Source organism: Rhododendron vialii, chromosome 3a (assembly GCF_030253575.1).
Source record: "Rhododendron vialii isolate Sample 1 chromosome 3a, ASM3025357v1".
In the NCBI taxonomy this organism is placed as follows: Eukaryota; Viridiplantae; Streptophyta; class Magnoliopsida; order Ericales; family Ericaceae; genus Rhododendron; species Rhododendron vialii.
In genome coordinates, this window is record NC_080559.1 from 23,910,139 (window position 1) to 23,929,543 (window position 19,405).

General features: G+C 38.2%; 3 protein-coding genes and 1 long non-coding RNA gene across 8 annotated transcripts; 2 read left to right on the forward strand and 2 right to left on the reverse strand.

Moving 5' to 3' along the window:
* Positions 1-78: 78 nt before the first annotated feature.
* LOC131320588 (uncharacterized) lies at positions 79-523 on the forward strand. Its single transcript, XR_009198307.1, has 2 exons — positions 79-176; positions 215-523. It is a non-coding gene; the product is annotated as an uncharacterized LOC131320588 (long non-coding RNA).
* Positions 222-7,970, reverse strand: LOC131320584 (2-dehydro-3-deoxyphosphooctonate aldolase 1). Its single transcript, XM_058351322.1, has 14 exons — positions 7,829-7,970; positions 7,226-7,311; positions 6,966-7,063; positions 6,136-6,232; positions 5,040-5,105; positions 4,568-4,627; positions 4,424-4,498; positions 4,214-4,298; positions 3,868-3,926; positions 3,700-3,744; positions 2,197-2,295; positions 1,441-1,488; positions 1,118-1,165; positions 222-803 (listed from the first exon to the last, which is right to left on the reverse strand). Exons 2-14 carry the CDS (start codon positions 7,262-7,264, stop codon positions 747-749), a joined length of 876 nt encoding a protein of 291 aa, XP_058207305.1. The 5' UTR covers positions 7,265-7,311; positions 7,829-7,970; the 3' UTR covers positions 222-746.
* A 1,730-nt stretch (positions 7,971-9,700) lies between these two features.
* Positions 9,701-15,476, forward strand: LOC131320585 (uncharacterized). Of its 5 annotated transcripts, none has more exons than XR_009198302.1 (4): positions 9,739-9,987; positions 10,089-10,145; positions 10,299-11,380; positions 11,483-12,109. XR_009198302.1 is itself a non-coding variant. In XM_058351323.1 (3 exons), the coding sequence occupies exons 2-3, from the start codon at positions 11,571-11,573 to the stop codon at positions 15,053-15,055; spliced, it is 507 nt and encodes a 168-aa protein (XP_058207306.1). In that variant the 5' UTR covers positions 9,701-9,987; positions 10,089-11,570; the 3' UTR covers positions 15,056-15,476. The 5 variants fall into 5 exon arrangements, 2 of the variants coding, with proteins under 2 accessions (XP_058207306.1, XP_058207307.1); XR_009198300.1 differs by having other exon boundaries at positions 11,253-11,608; positions 11,806-12,109; XM_058351323.1 differs by adding an exon at positions 14,587-15,476 and having other exon boundaries at positions 9,701-9,987; positions 10,089-11,608.
* Positions 13,761-19,315, reverse strand: LOC131320578 (probable inactive receptor-like protein kinase At3g56050). The gene is made up of 9 exons (XM_058351313.1): positions 18,771-19,315; positions 18,216-18,354; positions 17,390-17,461; positions 17,128-17,265; positions 16,898-17,038; positions 16,189-16,577; positions 15,700-15,890; positions 15,483-15,615; positions 13,761-14,580 (listed from the first exon to the last, which is right to left on the reverse strand). The coding sequence occupies exons 1-9, from the start codon at positions 18,865-18,867 to the stop codon at positions 14,015-14,017; spliced, it is 1,866 nt and encodes a 621-aa protein (XP_058207296.1). The 5' UTR covers positions 18,868-19,315; the 3' UTR covers positions 13,761-14,014.
* Between the last annotated feature and the right edge of the window lie 90 nt (positions 19,316-19,405).

A 19,405-nucleotide genomic window follows, 5' to 3' on the forward strand; every position in this document is an offset into this window, starting at 1 on the left:
GGTCAAAAAAAAGAAAAAGATTTGGCAACCAGCATAAAGCAATCCAACTCGAATATGGTATCAAGAGAAACTACAATATCCTGACGTCCCCATTCATTCCCATGAGGGAATCAAACTGTTTAAGCACATAAAATCCAAAAGGAATTCTGGTTGCATCCCTTAGATTGCAACCCACTGTTTGGAGAGAGAGAGAGAGAGAGAGAGAGAGAGAGAGAGAGAGAGAGAGAGAGAGTATTCTGAATACAAAGTCTCACTGATATCCAATACAACTGAAAAAAGATCATGCAAAGCGAGCTGGTAGCTGAGGTGCCCCAAGGGACACATAAGCCCCCACCCCCATTTCAAAAAGAAAAGAAGGTAAAGCATACGCTAGAGATCCTCTGAGTCAGAGTTATACTACTTCCGCTTTGGTAACCTATTTAAAACAGAACCTTAAAGACTGGAGACGCTAACATTTAAAACAAATTATACAAATGTTTCGAGAAAATCTTAATGTTTTTGACATACAAAACAATTTATCTATACAACCAAAGAATGATTCGTTTCAAACACCTTCAGCGAAGAGTTTCTTGAGAATGGCAGGTAAAAGGAGACACACCAAGTCCATAAAAAGCTGCATTCCACAAGGTATTTGATTGGATTGTTGGCACCTCACAGAGTCTAAGCTTGATCAACAAGACACAATATGATCCACTCCTTTCTCTTCTTTTTCCCGCATTGCCCTTGAGAGAAGCCTCAAAGTCAAGTTAATCACGGAATGGAGTGAGATCAATTTTGAAACTTTGCTTCCCCTTGCTAACACTCTGCAATAATAACAAAAAGGTAAAGATAAAGAAGAATACAATGAACAAAATGATGGTAATGTTGGAACTTGGAAAAATAAAGAGTAACAGGAATATGAGAAACAAGCATCTGTATGGACTATGGATAAGATATGCAGCATAATAGGAGGGTACAAGCAATTAATTTCTAGTTCCTTTTTACCATCTGTCTTTCTATGCATGTATTTGGACAAGCGTGACTGCACAGCACTGCTTATTAAATAAATGTCTACAATCAATACAAGTTCCCCATTGGACAGTTACAATATACGTTGCAGGAAGGTTAAACGACTTACAGCGATTGCTATGAGCTCTTCTAGCAGTTCCTCCAAATGGCGCAGAGGCTGTTTTCAGACATGAAGGCAAACATAAGATTAGTAAACTGCTAAATAGGTTGCTCATCCCGATAATGAAGGCCACTTCAGTGTACATAGAGATCTTCAACAGGAAGTAAACTCATGCTTATATTCAATAGTGGACCCAGGATGCATGTTTTTGGAGCAAATATTCAAAAAATACTTCCAATGGAGATGGATACAATGCTTTCATTTTTGAGACTATTATTTATTTGACACAACATATTGACCAGATGATTCATGCAGTACGCTTGATTGCTTACCCATTGGGTTGGACCATCAACTGGAGCGCTTAGAGGATCATCATGTACCTAAGCCAAACAGGAAGAAGTACTTAGAAGCTTACATATGCATATATAAAGGGGGAAAGGGACCTTGATGAAAATTCTGGGAACCCATGGAATTTGAAAGCTCTTAAAAGCCGATCTATGCAGATAATGAGGGAAAAGGGGGAAATCAGAAAGCTCATGAATTTTCAAAGATCATGTGCTAAAAATTTCCAAGAACATACTCTATAAACCATTAAAACAGAAATGAAACAAATGCAATATGGAAAAAGCATAGGCTAGCAAATCAGACATTCAGCATAAACATATCAGACACACTTGTCAGTAATATCTGTTATTCAAATAGACAAGAACCAATCAGAGGTCTTAAAAGGAATCATCACCCTGGTTTCTCACAACAAAGAAATGTTCCTTGTCAACTGATAGCAAGATAAGCATTATCATCAGAAGGGTTCAAGAAAGCACAGAGATTTTGCCAATCTAGTTATTCAAGTTCCGACATTCATTTTCTTCTCCTTCTTGTTGTATCAGATCATAAGAGGAGGGGTGTGTGTGTGTGTAGCACCACTTGTTTTGCTTCCATTTTTGCAACTGCAGCTCCTAGTACCAAAACTAGTCGTTCTAGTGCAAGTACTCAGTACTGAACTTACAAGAGAGATCCTTTCAAAAAAAAACTTACAAGAGAGAAAAGGATGCAAAAATCTTAAATTAGAGCAGAAACTGTTAACAGACCTCCATGAAAATTCCATCAACTCCAACAGCAACTGCCGTCCTTGAGATGCATGGTATCAGTTCACGAAGACCCCCACTGGCGACACCACCACCCTCCAGCTATTTGGGGAAAAAAAACCAAAGAACTAAGTTTATACATTTAAAAGCCCGAAATCAACAGGAAGTAACTTTGATTTAGTAATCTCCAACTCAGTGAAGGTGATAGATGCGAGAAATAGTTCATAACTTCCACAAAGCAGATCAGAATCTTAGAAAGAAAAGCGAGAATCCTAACAGTGAAGAAAAAATTATCGCTGGGATATTTTAAGAGCCTATAACTTGAGACATCATGAGCTACCAACAGTTATTGTACAATCGACACTCTTTGAAAGACAAAAGCCAACGGTGCTTTGTCTATTTTAGAATAAGCACCAAAAGAGATTACTTATTTGAAAGATAAAAAAACAGTGGGTTCTGTCTGTACACAGCCAAAAAGAAGCAAAATGCCCAAGCACAAAAGTGGTATGTTTACCACATGCATCAATAGGCTCAAAAGGTCAGATTTACATTCCTGATATCTAATACAATCAAGAATCCAACCTCCGTCTATAAAAAGTAAAAACTAAGTCAAGCCCAAAGAGGCCGCTTCTTCCTCTTCTTTCCAACCCTCCCACCCTTCACAGCTGTGAAAGGTCAACCACAGACCTTAGAAACACCCATTGAACTCTAAGGAAGGTAAAATCGTCATCCATGGCTGTCTAGACCCCTCATAATGGCAGGAAGGTGGTCAGACGAGTCACCGCTTGCACACGCAATACCAATTAGGAAAGAATATGTAGCCTCAAAATACTGTTGTCCAAAATTTTGAAGGAAGTCTATTGTCAGTGGCAGCTCGCAATGTCCCATTCTGCTCATACAAGAAGAAAGGGATCTTCCTTTGGTACCTGGACACTTCGTTGCACTAAGGGTGGGTTTGTGCATGCATGAGACATCAAGAATGTGTGGGTATACAAAAAAAATTAAGGACAAAGAAACAGAGCGTACAATGCAGATTGCATGATCTTTTCAATATAGGGATTAGATGTCATCATGTCAGGTTACTGCCATGTAACTAATGGATAGAAGCGGAACCAAAGAAGTGCCTGAGACGAAGAGTAAGAATCCTAACCACGAAATATAACCCATCGTATTCTAAGCTTGCTTACCATCATCCCACACTCCACATAGAGTTGGGTACATCCCTCAATCCCAACCAATCGATGAGCTTAGAATCCCTAGATCGGTGTTGAGATCTTTTCGCACAACACTTAAAACAATAAGATATGCAATAAACAAACCAAGATTCGGTCAAACATATTTCCAATCGCTACTGTGATGGAGACAAAACTGCCAAGCAACAGACTGCCAATTTTAGATTAACCTAGCATACTTCTTTGATACATCCTGCGACACCGAACTTCTTATCATTCTCAAACACGATCTCAGAAACCTTAAAATAAAAATGATATCAGAAATGATCCACACCTTTCTCCCGGCAGGCTGTTGCAAAGAATGGGTGACATCAGCCACCTGGAGTTGGAAGGAAATTGTCACATCCGTCAGAAATACTAAATACTAGATTAATATAAAGTTGGAAATCTTTTGCCATTTCCAGAATTATTCAACAGCAACAAAAGATCATGATATACTCACAACAGGACAATTAGCCTCCCTCATCCACTCAAAGTTGCGTGGATCGACAATCAAATCATCTGTAACACAAATCCAAATCCATAGCAAAATAAAATAAAATGAGAATGACATGGATCGACAATTATATGATCAACCCAAGCAAGCATTGATCACAAGCCCATGGAAGTGACGTGAGACCACAACCAGAAAACCTAAGAGGACATTAATATTGTTCTCGAAGGCCTTACACAATCAAGGATAAATCTGGAAATACTTCTGGGAGTCTATATCCATCATTCTTCTATCACTATTTCACACTAATAGAACTGTTCAGAAGCAAGACGCTAAGTAAATTAAGATGACTTACTATAGCCAAACATAGTTCCTCTCTCACAGACCATAACATTTTCATTTCCCGCCAATCTAATCTTTTCAGCAGAATTTGCCATGACCTAAAAGTATGAATCATTTGTTATACAAATGGAAACTGGAAGAGAAAAATGCATATCAATTGCCTGTGACATTGTCAGTGAAGTTTCTAACTGGTAGCACATATGATATAAAATCATAGACTCACAGAAGGAGCACAAAATTGGCCTTTCTTTATGTTGACAATTTTTCCAGTCTTGGCAGCTGCAACTAGGAGATCTGTCTGTAATTTGAAGAGGTCATGAGCAACATAAATAGAAAGGGACTTGTTCACAATGGCAAGTAAAACAACCTGTCGGCATAAGAAGGCTGGGATCTGAATAATATCTGCAACCCTACCAACTGCCTCACACTGAGAAAAACAAGTGTTAAAAATGTTCATGCCACATTGAACATTGGCACTTCACATCTTTTCATCGGCATTTAGTTACTGAAGTTAGTATCAGCATGAGAATCAAGACAAGAGAACCAAAATACCAAGAAGAACATTCATGAAAGAAACACACAACGTGAATTCCTCTTTGTTCATACAACATGACGAAAGATATATACTATCACAATGCACAGAATAATGTTTATATAACCATAGACTAACTATTAACTATCTTGCGTACAACAATAATGGCAGTGCACAGGCATATAAGACCTCAAAGGAGCCCACTAGTTAACTACACAAAAATCTGATATAGAAGAACATTAAGTCAATAGAATAGTGGCCTTTTAACATGAAAACAAATGTATTGAAACAGGAAGAAAAAGTTGACCTGGATGGATTCATGCACATCTGTCACTATCGGGATGTCATACGCTACCTTTACCTTCTCAAGGATCTGCAATCAGAATGAAAAATGTGAACAATTTAAGAATTAAGGGAATCCTACCGGCTTAGCATTCTGCATTAAAGCCTTGTTTTACAGGTCCATGGTTGAATGGGACTTGTAAACGTCCATTGTCTAAAGTGGCGGCAATTATGGATAACTAGATACTCTATGATGTTTCAGTTTTCAAATTTTCAAAGCGCGATCATTTTTGCATTTTTGTCTTGCGTGATACATGCACAACTTCTAACTTTGTCAGCAAACTAGCTGCCCAATACCTGAACTTCCATCCATCAAAACAATAGCTTGGAATGCTATGCTGACTCCCAAAGAATGACATGATTGTGTTGCACATCCAAAAACCAATGAATGGAGTTTGGATAGTCAATAAGTTCTTGTTCATACCATAAACTCCCTCTGTCCCTTTGTACGTGTCCACCTTTCTATTTTGGGGACAACCCAAAATAAGCATCCATTTCCAAAAGTGAATTGCTAAAACCTTGCACAATTTCCATTTTACTGTTGTCCCCTTAAAAAGTTGAATTTATAAAGGTGGACACCTAAGAGGGGACGAGAGGGAGTAATAGATAGCGGGGCTTACACTTGGAAAAGTGGAAAAGGTTTAGGAGGGAAGCATGATAAAGTTGAGTAACTTTGCCAGAAAGATTTGAGAGGGAAGGGAAATATCACTTGAAAGAATATGAGGGGCGGAGTAGGTCATTGACTTCCACAGTTCCACTCTTTGAACCCAACACTGTGTCCCAATTTTCAGCTGAGGCCGTTATACATTCATTATCATAAAAGTGGAAATGAAGCGAGTATCAACATTAATATCATAAACAAAAATGAATCCAGTGAAGAAAATAATATAGGCATAAAGGGCAAGACTAAGAAGCCATTCCCCAATGGCCATTCAAATAGCACTTTACACATGTGCGTGTTTTCTTTTTTTGTGTTCAAGAGGCAAATGCATATGTTGGATAATAGTCTAAAGTTAACTTATGGCAACGTTGCATTAGAAGAAGGAGCTATCAAGAGATACCTTCAAGCCTTCAACGAGGCCAGGACCACGAAATGATTTGGAAGATGTCCGATTGGCTTTGTCAAAGCTTGATTTGAAAACCAGCTGCAGCCCAAGTCTAAAAGAGCAAAAATCAAATTCTCTGTTAGGTCTTGAATCCCCCTAGTATTTAGAGTTCCCGTTTGATCTTTAAGGCTTACTTCATCTTTTTCACAGATTGTGAAATCCTTTAGTGGAGTCTGAAGGCAATTATGAGGCCTACAGTAGCTTCTGGATGCATGGTTAATTCGACAGAGGTCCTACATTTGATTCTGGAGGCAAGGGTTGGGCTCGTACTTTGGAGACATAGATGTTCAAGCACTGGGTGCAGTTTGCATGAATTCAGCAAGGCAAGCTTAAGTTTATGGAGTGTGTATTCAATGGACATAAATGAGAGCCTCTTGTAACTGCTTGAATTTCTAGTGCTTGAATTTCTGGGGTAGGTCCATCTTTTTTCACCTTGTCACGGCTTTCCATGTGGAAAATCAAATTATCTCTATTTTTGTGTGCTTAGATTGATTATTTACATGGAATTGACAATGGCTTTGGTGCTCATTTGCCTTATTGGTGTTCTGTTGTGAATTGCTTTGCCTTTGAATTTTCCTGTAGGTGTTTTTTTGCACATAGGCTTAGTAATTCCATTCTAGAGAGAAGCAACCACTTGAAAAAGGAAATTTTGTTGTCCCCTAGTACTGCAACAATATAAATTCCTACTGCCATTAGAACAAAGAAAAGAAGCAAGTTCACTTGTTTTCCGATCAAGAAACATTGGATCGATGGCGTACATGCAGAGAGAGAGAGAGAGAGCATACTTGGAAGTGATAGCCTTAATGTGGTTGGCCATCCGCATTACATGTTCCTCGGATTCAATCACATTGGGTCCCGCCATTAAGAAAAATGGTTCCGATGACTGGTAAAGATAGATTAGCACCATTGCATCAAGTTCTCTTTCCTCCCTCAAATAGGCCAGCGAAATGAAAACTAGTGCGCTCTTTTATCATACATACATTTGTGAAAATCCAAGTGCCTAAATAAGTGTATATATATGGAACTAATCAAACAGTTGACAAACCTTGAGCTGGTTGAAAAGCACCGTCGACGAAGAATCCATCTCCAGTACACTTGAAGATTTTAGCTTTATCTCGTGACAAAGAAAATCTGCATTGTAGGTAGGAATTCAAAAAAAGAAAAGAAAAAAGAAAGACCTAGAACAAGCACCATGAAAATATTTAGAAACCAAGAACACACGCATCGAATAAGCATCTGATCTGATTTTGATCTGAATGGGACCCAATGTGATTGAATCCGAGGAACATGTTATGCGCATTGCCAACCACATTAAGGCTATCACTTCCAAGTTCCAATTATGCTCTCTCTCTCTCTCTCTCTCTCTCTCTCTGCACATATGCTCTCTCACTCCCGTAAGGTCGATCTAAGCCGCAGTAGCAGCTGCGTGCAACATTGCCGCGGCGCGGCCGTGGGTTTATCCGAGGAAGAATTAGGAGAGAGAAGAAGAAGAGAGAGAGGGAGGGAGGAGAGAAGAGGTACGGGTGTGGTTGATGGCCGCAGCCGGCGGCCATGGCTGCCGCTGCTTCATTTTGCAGGGGAAGCAGGGGGCTAAAAGAGAGAGAGAGAGAGAGAGAGAGAGAGAGAGAGAGAGAGAGAGAGAATATACCAGCGATGGGAGGGAAGTAGCTGGAGGAGGGGAAGCTGCCGGAGTGGGGTTGCGCGGGAAGGAAACCAGACGGTGTCGGTGAGGGAGGATATCCATCGTCCTAAATAATAAGAACCAGATTGGGGGATGCCATTTTTCAATTGGGACAATTTTGCCCTTCCTCCTAAATAATAAGAACCAGATTGGGGGATGCCATTTTTCAATTGGGACAATTTTGCCCTTTGATTTCATCCATTTTACCAATTGCCCAAGGCATGCTATTTACCGATTTGCCCTTTAATATCTGGTATTTTACAGATTGCCCAGCCCGGTGGTACCGTGGTAATTTCGCTGCTCCACAGACCCAGTGGGTAATTTCGCTTCCTTACCTTATGGCCTAGCTGGGCGGACCACACGCAGCCACGTACACCATGAAAGGACGATCGTCCTTTGCTCGAGAACCCTCACGTAGTAATTCTCTTTGCGCGCCCCCCCTGACACCACCCCCCCTGCCCGACCCCACCCCCCAGACCAAAATACCCCCGGTCAATTCACCCAACCCACGGCATTTGCTTTTCTTTTTTTATTTACTTAATAACTTTTATATCTTTTTTCATTTTTATTTATTTAATATTATTTAAGTGTTTCAATTTTCAATCCGATTGAATCGATACAAAGATCTTGTTTTTTTTATCATTTTGTCTTCAGTGATCATAATAAATTTTTGGCTCAAAGGCCTTTCAACAAATACCCTAAGACTTATTATTTAGTTTCAGGTCTCTCTTAGGGTGCTCATTGAAAGGCTTTAGAGCCAAAAATTCATTACGACTATTTAGGATGAAATGATAAGAAAAATAAGATCTTCGCACCGGTTCAAACGAATTAAAAATCGGAACACTTATTTTTTTACTCTTTATATGTATTTTTAAATTATTTAATATTATACCCGCCAATAATTCAACCCACGGCATTTTCTTATTTTATTTCTTATTTATTTACTTAATAACTTTTATATCTTTTTTGATTTTTATTTATTTAATATTATTTAAGTGTTTCAATTTTCAATCTGGTTGAATCGGTGCAAAGATCTTATTTTTTTTATCATTTTATCTTCAATAGTCATAATGAATTTTTAGCTCTAAGACCGTTCAACAAGTATCCTAAGGTTCCTTATTTAGTTACAAGTCTCTCTTAGGGTGCTCATTGAAATGACTTAGAGTCAAAAATTTATTACGACCATTTAGGATGAAATGATAAGAAAAATAAGATTTTCGCACCGGTTCAAATGAATTAAAAATCGGAACACTTATTTTTTTACTCTTTATATGTATTTTCAAATTATTTAATATTATATACGTGAATAAATTTTTTTATGTTATTGAAATTTTACTCTTATTAAAATTTTATAATTCTTTTATGTTATTGAATTCATTAATTTTGTTTTTATTTATATCTTTTATCTATTTTATTTCTAACCACTTGTTCAGATTTCTTTTTATCTTCAACTATAAACACTCATTTAAATTTTGTTTTTATCTTCAATTACAACCACACATTCAGTAAAACAAAAAACTAGTAAAAGTAAAACAAAAAAAATACTAAAAGTTAAAAGTTAAAAAAAAAACAAAAACAGTAATTAAAGTCTTTGAAAAGAAAAAAAACTAGTAAAAGTTAAAAAAAAACTAAACCGGTAATTAAAGTATTTTAAAAGTATAAAAAAATTAGTAAAAGTAAAAAAAAAACAGTAATTATTTACTTTTAAAAAACAAAAAAAAAACTAATCAAAGTAAAAAGAAAAAAAATCGAAAAAGGAGGGGAGGAGGGGCAAAGAGGGGAAAGGTGGTGGGGCCGGGGGGAGGGGGTGTGTCAGGGGGGGTGCGAGAAGAGGCTCTCCTCACGTAATACCCTCTTCTCCCTTTCCTTCTCTCTCTCTCTCCGGCTACTTTTCTTTGCGACTCCCACAGCCACCCTCCTCTCTCTCTAAAATCAAAGAAGAAATGGACCAGCAGTTTCTACAGCTCTGTGCCTCCAGGGATGGTGATCATTGCCGAGTACACCGATTTCGATGGGGAATCTCACCATCATCGCGGATATCACCGATAAGCGGTCTTGATTTCCAGAGGCGACTCTATTCCAGATCTGTCCAAATCTCCGGCCACAAACATAGCTACGCCATGCGGGTAAGTAACTCGCTTGCGTAGGTTCTCCTTATCTCTTGCTGATCTCGCATCATCTCCCTCTTTCTCTCTGACTCTTTTACTGCTTTACGATTTCTTTGCAGGTGTTTAGCACAGACCTGATTCTGTTTGAGATCTATACATTTAGGTCTACAGTTCAAGTAAGTTTTCTAAGATGATTTCGGTTGTACAGTTTGGTTCAAAACCTTGGCTATCGTAAATTTTCCTTGCTATTGACATCTGTTACTTTAGATCTGCTGAAATTTCCTTACTAACCGAATGGATTGTTCGTTAAATTTTGATTTCCTACGTAGGTGTAGATTTCGATTAGTGGATGTGAAAAGTGCAGGGAAATTTATGAGAAGTAAAGGAGTATTTGTTGCGGTAAATTGAACTCTACAAACATCGAACACTTGATTTGGGGATGTTAGGATTGATAGTCACGGACTCTTGCTCAATTAGAAAAAAATGTTATGCTGCTTTTTGTGTATTTTTTTGTGATGATTTTTTGGGGATCATGCTCAAAAGTTGTTCCACATATCCGCCGCACATTTGTTAAAGAACACAGTTGATGCAAGTTAAATACAATCCATTGCTTTTATTACTTTTACCATCAGTCAAAGTGTATGACAACTTCATATTTTCAATTAAGAAAATTTGGCATTGAAAGAATCACAGAAAATGAGTCAAATGACTACTCATGATACTGCATTTGTTTTGTATGTGAAAACATGCAATTATTGGTTTGGTTGAATATCCCAGTGCAAATTCAACGTGGTCCGAGTCCATGAAAAATGTGCTGATGAACCTCCTCCATATTCTAACTTGACTGAAGTACTTCATTCTCCATCATCACTTTAAGAGAACACCAAACTGACATTTCTGGTGCATTTTGGAGAAACACTAGGCACATTGAAAATCACTTATGAGGTTGATCTTGACTCACCACATGCAATTACCATGTCAACGAAGAACCAACAGGAGAAAAAAATAAAAAATAAACTCCCGTTTTTTAAAGCTTAACTTGTGTTGAAGCATATATACCGTCTAATGTCAACAACTCATGGGCTTTAACTTTTCAAGGCCTAACTACAAGCTGCATATGATAGGAAGTGTTGTATAAGTTAGACTTAACATATTACCCTATTAGGTATGATCCCGAAGAACATTTTGGCTTATGCACTTTTGTTTTTGTTTGGCTAGAAATTGTAATAGGATGTATATGTTTCCAACACTAACGTTGCTTTCCTTTTGGTAATCTCAACCAGTATTCTATCTACAACGTTTTGCCTTGAGTCATCGTTGAGGCAGTGCATGCTTGTATTTTCATGCAAAAAAATGCTATTTTGGTTACCAATATTACAATAAGGCAGGCCAAACCCAGGTTCAGGCCAACGTTAGTATTCACTAGGTTGGTGGTTTATGAATTTCATTGACTGTTTCAGCCTCTGATTACTAAAGTGATTATGTATGTATGTGTGTGTTTTCCTTGGCCAAGCCAAGACTTAGGAGTGGGTGCAGACTGCCCAAAGTACAGCGAACAAGGCCTGTGACAAGGCAGCTGATTCTAAGGATGAGGCCCAACAATGGAAAGAGCCGAGTGCCAGATAGAATTATCCACCAGGTATGAACATGGCCCGTCAGCCATTATATGTTCTATATAGAATCTTCCATCAAAATGACTTAATATAGTGTCGTGGCAATTATAAGGCATTTTAGTAGGTTTCAGTACTATATAATTTTTCCCTAATGTAGAATTACTTCACAAGAACTATGCTTTGATTAGAAGCTTGATTACAATGAAAATTTCCTGTTTGTTAGACAAACTGCTGAGCAAGTGATGAACATGGCTTAGGGGGCCAATAGATGGTGTGAAGAACACAGTTGGAATCAATGAAATCACCCACGAATAGAAGCTTTGAGATTTCTATGCAGAGAACTCTTATATATATACTTGGAGAACCACAGTCACAATGGCTAATAGAATACATTTTGTCTCATGTTTATATGGTGTGATTCCTTTTATTCAAGAGTTATTCTATTCTTTGGTTAATTCCCTTAAAACTTATGATCCTATTCCTTTGGTAAATTCTAATAAAATTTATGGATGAATGGAATTTCTCAAGAGAGCCAACTGACCCTTGGAATTTTGATATGGCGCGTGGTAGAATGTAGCAGATGTAGGTAATTGGGACTATATCTTGTGTTGCAAGGGCCCCTTATAAAATTATTGTTTATGCTATCCATTTTACGGTTTTTGCCTGTGCTTTCCCCAAAAGGTTGTATGGTGATATACTTGCGCTGTACTTCTTGGATATACATAATCATGGAAGGTTTTTGCATTGGATGTTTGATTCTTAGTTATGGGTTATATGTATTGCTCATGGAGAAAATGAACAGTGCTAATCAACAAAAATAGTACAGTCAAAAGAAATGAAAAGTAAAAAATGTAACGAAGTTATCTAAAGATATTTGTTGAGAATAATGGTAATTTGGACAGGCGAAGATCTTATACATATCAATGACGTGTATTTGTAAATTATGTTAAAGATAATTATTGACAATCCAATGTGATGATAATATCATTAAAAAGAAAAAAAATTCATCTCTCTTTAACTTATTTGTCAATAATAGGGTGTAGGCAATGATGAAGATAATTGAGAGTACATGTAACGTATGCAATGGCGGTTTTAGGATTTGGTTGGTCCTTGACTAACCCTTGGGTCTTAGGTAACTGTGAAGATTAAGTAATTGTCATTTATCATTGTCCTTTTAATCTTTGTAATTTTTGAATTTACAGATTAATAAAAAAATTTGCTTATAAAAAAAAACATATGTAGTGACGAACACAGAATTTGTGTCAAGCAAGGACCTGAAACACGTGTATCTTCATATTAATTATAAAATAAAATATTTTATGGGTATATATTTTTATTTGCGAGGTCTGAAGAAGAGGATATTATGTATATGTACGCAACCACCGTCTTACTTTTATACATGCAACCTAAAAAATATTACTACTAACTAACATATTGAAAGTGCTATAATACACACCTTTTTATTTGGGTGTGTATCATATGCACCCTCATTGAAATACACTAAAATGTTATGATTTCCAAAATGTTATGAATGTATTAATCAAAAGTTACGAATCATATGATGAAAAGTTACGAATTTTTAGTATAAAAGTTACGATACGAAATAAAATGTTATGAATGATCGGTCCTACAAGTAATTTTTTTATGAGGTGGCACAATATGAACCATACAATAGTTGCATATGGTACACACCTTAAAAGGGTGTGTATTGAAGACTTTTCCCTAATTAATTAGATTGTCTCGAAACCTACCCGTGGGATTTTTCAACTGCCCAGTAATTCTTGAGGTAGAGGACAACAGTATCCCACAGCAATAAACTCAAAATCATTCCACTTCTAAACATTTTCTCAGTCTAATTGCCTGCTAATCTAGTCCCCACCTATCTAACAAGACCTTTTCCATATCTAACAAGACCTTTTCCATGTCTGTAATCCCATTTCCAACAGTGTCTCTTGGCAATTCTACAGCTCGTTTGGATGAAGGCGTTTTGGTGAGAGAAAAAAAGGCATTTTGGTGAGAAAAGAAACAGAAATGAGAATCCTATTCCTTGTAAACAAAATAGATGAAAATGATACACATTCAAAAGGTCCAATTTACAACGCGTTTTCATTGTACCTGAGAGGCGGGAAACATTAAAAAGAAAAAGTCATTAAAGAAAGCAAAAAATTCACGATAAAATTGTGAAAAGCTAACTGCCATTCATTCACAACTAACCTTTGATTCTCCATCCTAGAAACCATTGTACCAAACAAGGAAAAGAAAAACAAAATACAGATAAGCTTCAGCTGCTTCATCACACCCTTTCCTGTTATGTACAAGTCCTATGCCCTAAACTAGAGAACAAGGAAGTCACAACTCACCTGACACTTCCTATTGTTCCTCTCTCCCAGGGAAAAAGAAACGTCCCACCATTAAAAGCCGAACTTCAGCAATTAGCTTGCGTCTGTAGCTATAATCTCAAGTTCTGCCCACCAAAGAGGAGAGAGTTTAGGGACAGCCCCATCTGGTTGTATTCCTGTTATCTCTCTCAATCTGGTGGTGACTTCTCTCATTTGCGGTCTTTGTTTCGGGTCATGATGCACACAAGACCTAATCACTTCACCAATTTGTTCAACCTGCTCCGGGTTGAACGATTTTAGAGTAGGGTCCACCATTTCTCTAATAGGCTGGTCCCCTCTCAGATAGTCCGATGCCCAATCCTCAAGTGATCCACTGTCCACTGAGTAAGGCAGCCTACCGGTTACCATTTCAAACAAAATAACACCAAAGCTGTACATGTCACTTTCTGGAGTGGATTCCATCTCAGTTGTTCGTAGTTCGCTCAAGAAACCGAAATCTGAGACCTTGGCTGCATAATCTTCAGTCAGATGGATAGAAGAAGAGTTGAGGTTTTTGTGGACCATGGGTGGGGTCAGTTGGTGCACGTGCTCGAGGTAGTATGCGATTCCCATTGTGATCCTCATCCGCAAAGTCCATTCTAAGTGTTCTGCTTCTTTTACTGCAGGAAAAACTGGGTTAGAGATCTGATGCATCACCTCTGCGAGGTTGGTAGGAAACGTAGATGGAAAGGAACAAGGAACAGAAATCAGTTGTCAAATGACACAGCAAAATTAGAAAACATGACAGCATGGCAATCTTCAATTTTTCAAGTGTTTTTCTTTTCTTCAGTTTCATTGTCCGTTTTCATTTTGCGTGTTTTCATGAATGAAAACAAAAAGTTCAAACCCATTCATCATTTTCACAACATACAGTTTTCACGACATCTGTTTGGTGTTACCTGGAAGCGGAATGCTTCCAGAAAAATAGATTTGAGTCAGAAACAGTTTGCCAAACAACTTTCTGTGTTTGACAATGACAAAAGGGAAAACAGAAACGTTCAGAAGAGCTCCACTTTAGTTCTTGTCCGGTGTTTGTTTCAGCATTACCTCGTCAGAGCACACCCGGCAATAGGAAAATTCTCATATGCAGGTTGACTGCAAAATTAATATTTCCCGACAGATAGGAAAATCGTTATGAGATAGTTACAGGGAGAAAGACAAGTGTAACCTATTTGTTTCTTTGCATTACTTTTACGGAGGTTAACAGCCAGCTGGGAAGCTGAAAAAGAGTCAAATTGTTTTCAGTGGCAGTGGCATATGAACAATACAGCATTGTCAACACCGAAATAATTTACCACAAGCATTTATGATCAATATCACGAGGAGGGAACATGAATAAATTTATAAGAATGGTATTAATCTAAGGCCTTCTGGAACATCAAGTGGTAAGTCATGAAACTTTGCTCATACCCAACATGTTCAGCAACAGAACTTATAACTGGCATCCATTTTTCTGCTTTAGCAGCGTGCGTCTACGACTTATAAGAAGCATAACAAAAGAAGCAAATAGTTAGATACTCACTATGTAAATGCTCAAAGAGTGTCCCGTTGGATGCATATTCAAAAACCAACATTCTACTGAAAGGCTCATCTTCCTCACAGTACCCAAGAAGATTCACAAAATTCTTGTGGTTCACTTTCAATAACGCGTCAATCTGCAACCATCACAATACTACATTCAGGGACTTTGCAACTAAAAGAAACTATGATACTGTTAAACTGGTCAATATGCAGTCTACCTTGTTCCGGAACTGGGTCTCTAGCTTATGTGACCAATCCTTGGCAGATTCCACCACAACTGAAGCAACAGCTATTTCAACCCCACTAGATAACGTCCCTTTGTAAACCGTTCCAATTGATGAAGAACCAATCACATTGCTGAAATCTTCACAAGCTGTCTCAAGCTCTGATCTTTTGAGTTTCGGCACACCTGAAAGAAAACTCAGAATGCTAATTAAATAAGGATGATCAGTTGTTGCACCAGATTTAAAATCTTAGATATACGGGGACACAGGTGGAGCTAGGCAAGGATTAGCACACAGACCCATATAAAAACGATAAAGTATTCTCAAAGTAACTTGCTTATATAAAATATTGACAGATCCGCTTTCTGACATGGTAGTGATAAACGGGTCCCGGTCCACCATTAAGAATCAGGGTTAACCTGGTAGACATCCTTGGAAGATAAAAAACACAAAATTGTCAACTCTTTGAGAAACAAAAATTACCAGTTACAAATGCTTTCTGTAGCTGTCCACTTAATCCTGTGGTCCGGGGTCTTACAGCAGCGATATTTTTGCGTTGACAAAATAATATACCGATGACAAATGCACAAAGCAACACAGGACCCCCTATGGCCACACACAATATTAGAGTTTGATGATGGTCTGATCTTTTGGCTTGTACGCTGGAGCTTTCTGCAGGTGAAGGCGGAGAAGCATCGGAATCAGGGGAAGGAGACGGGGTAGGGGAAGGTACTGGGGACTCTGATGAAGGTGGCGTTGATGCAGAAGGATCTTGAAAAGGAGGTAGTAGTTCATCTCCTGTTGCTGGAAATTTAGGAGGAAATGACTCTACCAGTCTACGATGAATTGCATCCTCAGTTAGGGCAACGTTCCTGTAAAAATAAAAGTCGATCTCACAAAGTTGACCAGCAGTTTAATGAGATCAGGCGTCAATACTATGTAAGCACTAAGCCCATAATGGAAGAGGACATGAAAAATGAAAATTATGTTCAGATCGTGTATTTTCAAAACAAAAAATGATATGGAATGTAAAGCCATAATTTTTGGAGGCACATGGATTGGGAATTTAAAATTTTCTTCTGATTCATTCCCAGTTTGCATTGTGATTTTGCACAAAATTTCCCAGCGTCTAACATGATGAAGCACTACATATCCCATAAGAAATGAATTTGAAATCCCAGAACAGACATACCGAGAGAAAGATCCTTCCTTGCAAGACGATCTTTGTGCTCCTTTAGATAGCTGTTTCTCATCTACTTGAACTTCAGAAATCGTTTTAAACTCCAAAATTTCAGGGGACATGTTACAGAAAAGGTCATTGTTGTCCAGTAGGCTGCAACATGTTAAGAAATTTAGTCAACATGAGCAGACTAGAAACGACGTGCTCAATGAAACTGAGTTCACTTGTTAATTTCAGCTTACAGAATTGCCAAATTATTGCCAAGGTCAGGCGGGAGTGGGCCACTGAAGTTATTGTATCCTAGGTCTAGTACCTCTAACTCCTTCAGCGCTCCAATCTTGTTGGGAATGGTTCCGTAGAAGGAGTTGTTACGTAACAAACTGCAAAGGAGTAAGAAAACAAAGTCGTATAAGATGGCAAGATAAAAGGACTTCCAGTCCTAAGACAAACTAAAATACTAATAATAATTTGTTAGGACTAGGCAACAAATTCGTTTATGCTCACATCAACTTTACGCGGACCAGGTTTCCAAGAGCAACTGCTAGTGTTCCTCCAAGACATAAATCTTCCAAGTTTCTGCAAATCACTCAAAGCTTAGGTTGATAAAAATCATCATCACCTATTAAAACCGAAACTTATCATAACGAAGGGGTAAAAAACTGTAAATTTGTTTTAGTCACGGCATTTCAACCTATAGCTTCCATACCCCACATTGGCATTGAAGATTAAAATTCACAGCTTTATGTTTGCTAATTTTTTATCGGCATTTCTGGCATTAATACCACATAAAACCAAGAGCTACATAAGACGACTGGATACTGGTATATTTTTCTCAGATTAACGGGTTTATCAAAAACACATAAATAATAAGGCCCCTCTTTTATGAATGCCATAGGACAAAGTGGAGTACAGGTCCTGTTTATTCCTACAGAGTTCCATGGTTTTTTTAAAGGATACAGAACTCCGTTTAAACTACTTCACATTTAACGTTTTGTGTTTCTCTGTCCAAGTATTCGCAAGAAACACGGCTTTCAGATCGAGTTCTGTTCATGTGAGACCAAGTAGTAACAAGCTATGTTACAAACTTACACGGTCATTTCAATAAAAACAAACTATGTTACATGGATCCGCCAGTTTGCCCGAACCACCCATGTCAACATGACATGAAGACATGTGGGCGTGGGATGGTACCGGAATGGAAACTGCATTTCAAAAGTCGACATGGCTTTTGTATTATCCAGGAACAAGTGAATTGCAACATAGGAGCACAAGAAAGGTGAACAGTTATCTTTCAATACGCGAACAGCAATTTTACAGGAGAATTACTTACAAAGCTACTACTTTTCCATCCGAACACTCCACCCCGAACCATGAACACGGATCAATTACTCCAACCTCAACATTCCAATTTGAAAGAGCCCCAAATGGATCACTCACCACTCTCTCCTTAAATCTCAACAGCGCTAAACCTGCACAGAAATGATAGAATCCACCAAAAATCACATCCTCTCTGAACCTCCATTAACCTCCTCTTGGCAGAGGTAAACAAATTTCAGATAACGGGAAACTCTAGCTCCGTTCACTCGTCAACGCAGAAAACTTATTCCAAGGATAAGTGAGTTGAAGTAAAGGAAAGGAAGGAATAGGAAACCTAACTTCTCATCATTTGACAAGAAAATGCATTGTTTTCCTAGTTTCCAGTAAACTTGCAGAGTCAAAAAATGCAGGACACATTTTTTTGATCGTTTTCCTTTCCTTTCCTTTCAACAACTGAATGGAGCCTAAAGTCTAGTCCTTTAAAGTTCTTATAGTTTCCTGTAATTTCTGAGAAACCAAACAGAACCAAAATGATCTGAAAGTTGATTAAACCACAAAAAGCTCATACCTTCATCGTTGAGAGACCGACACAAACTCGAATTCTGATACAGCAACAATGCCAGCACCATCAAAATCGCGTCTCTGAATCCCCGAATTTCGACCATTTCGACTGACTAACAGCAAAAACTTCAACTCAACAAACTAGTTGTATACTTCTTCTTCGACTCGCAGATCAATCGATAACACCACGAGGCCGAAACATTTCGAACCCGTCAAACCAACCAAGTCCTGAACAAACCAGTAAATTATGTACAAACCGCCAATGCCTTCGCGTATTGGCCTACTTGTTTAGACCAAGTTCTGAAACCGCGTGTACGCCGCCAGAAAAGTAAGTGAAACATACACTGGCTTGTATAGAATAATCCACAGTCTGATTCAAAAGAAGCATTGCGCCAAAAAGTGCAAGATCGGCGGCGGCGACCTTTCGACAAAGGCTCTCTCTCTCTCTCTCTCTCTCTCTCTCTCTCTCTCTCTCGTGTGAGTGGAGCGTTAACGTGGACAGAGTCAAAGGAGTGATTACAAGTCCACTGTTTGGCTAAACCCTAAAACGTACGTAGTTATCCACGACATAAATATTTTTAAAGGAACCGGGAAGATGTGCAGTTGGCGGTTATTATTATTTGATCCACGAGATGGGGGGCA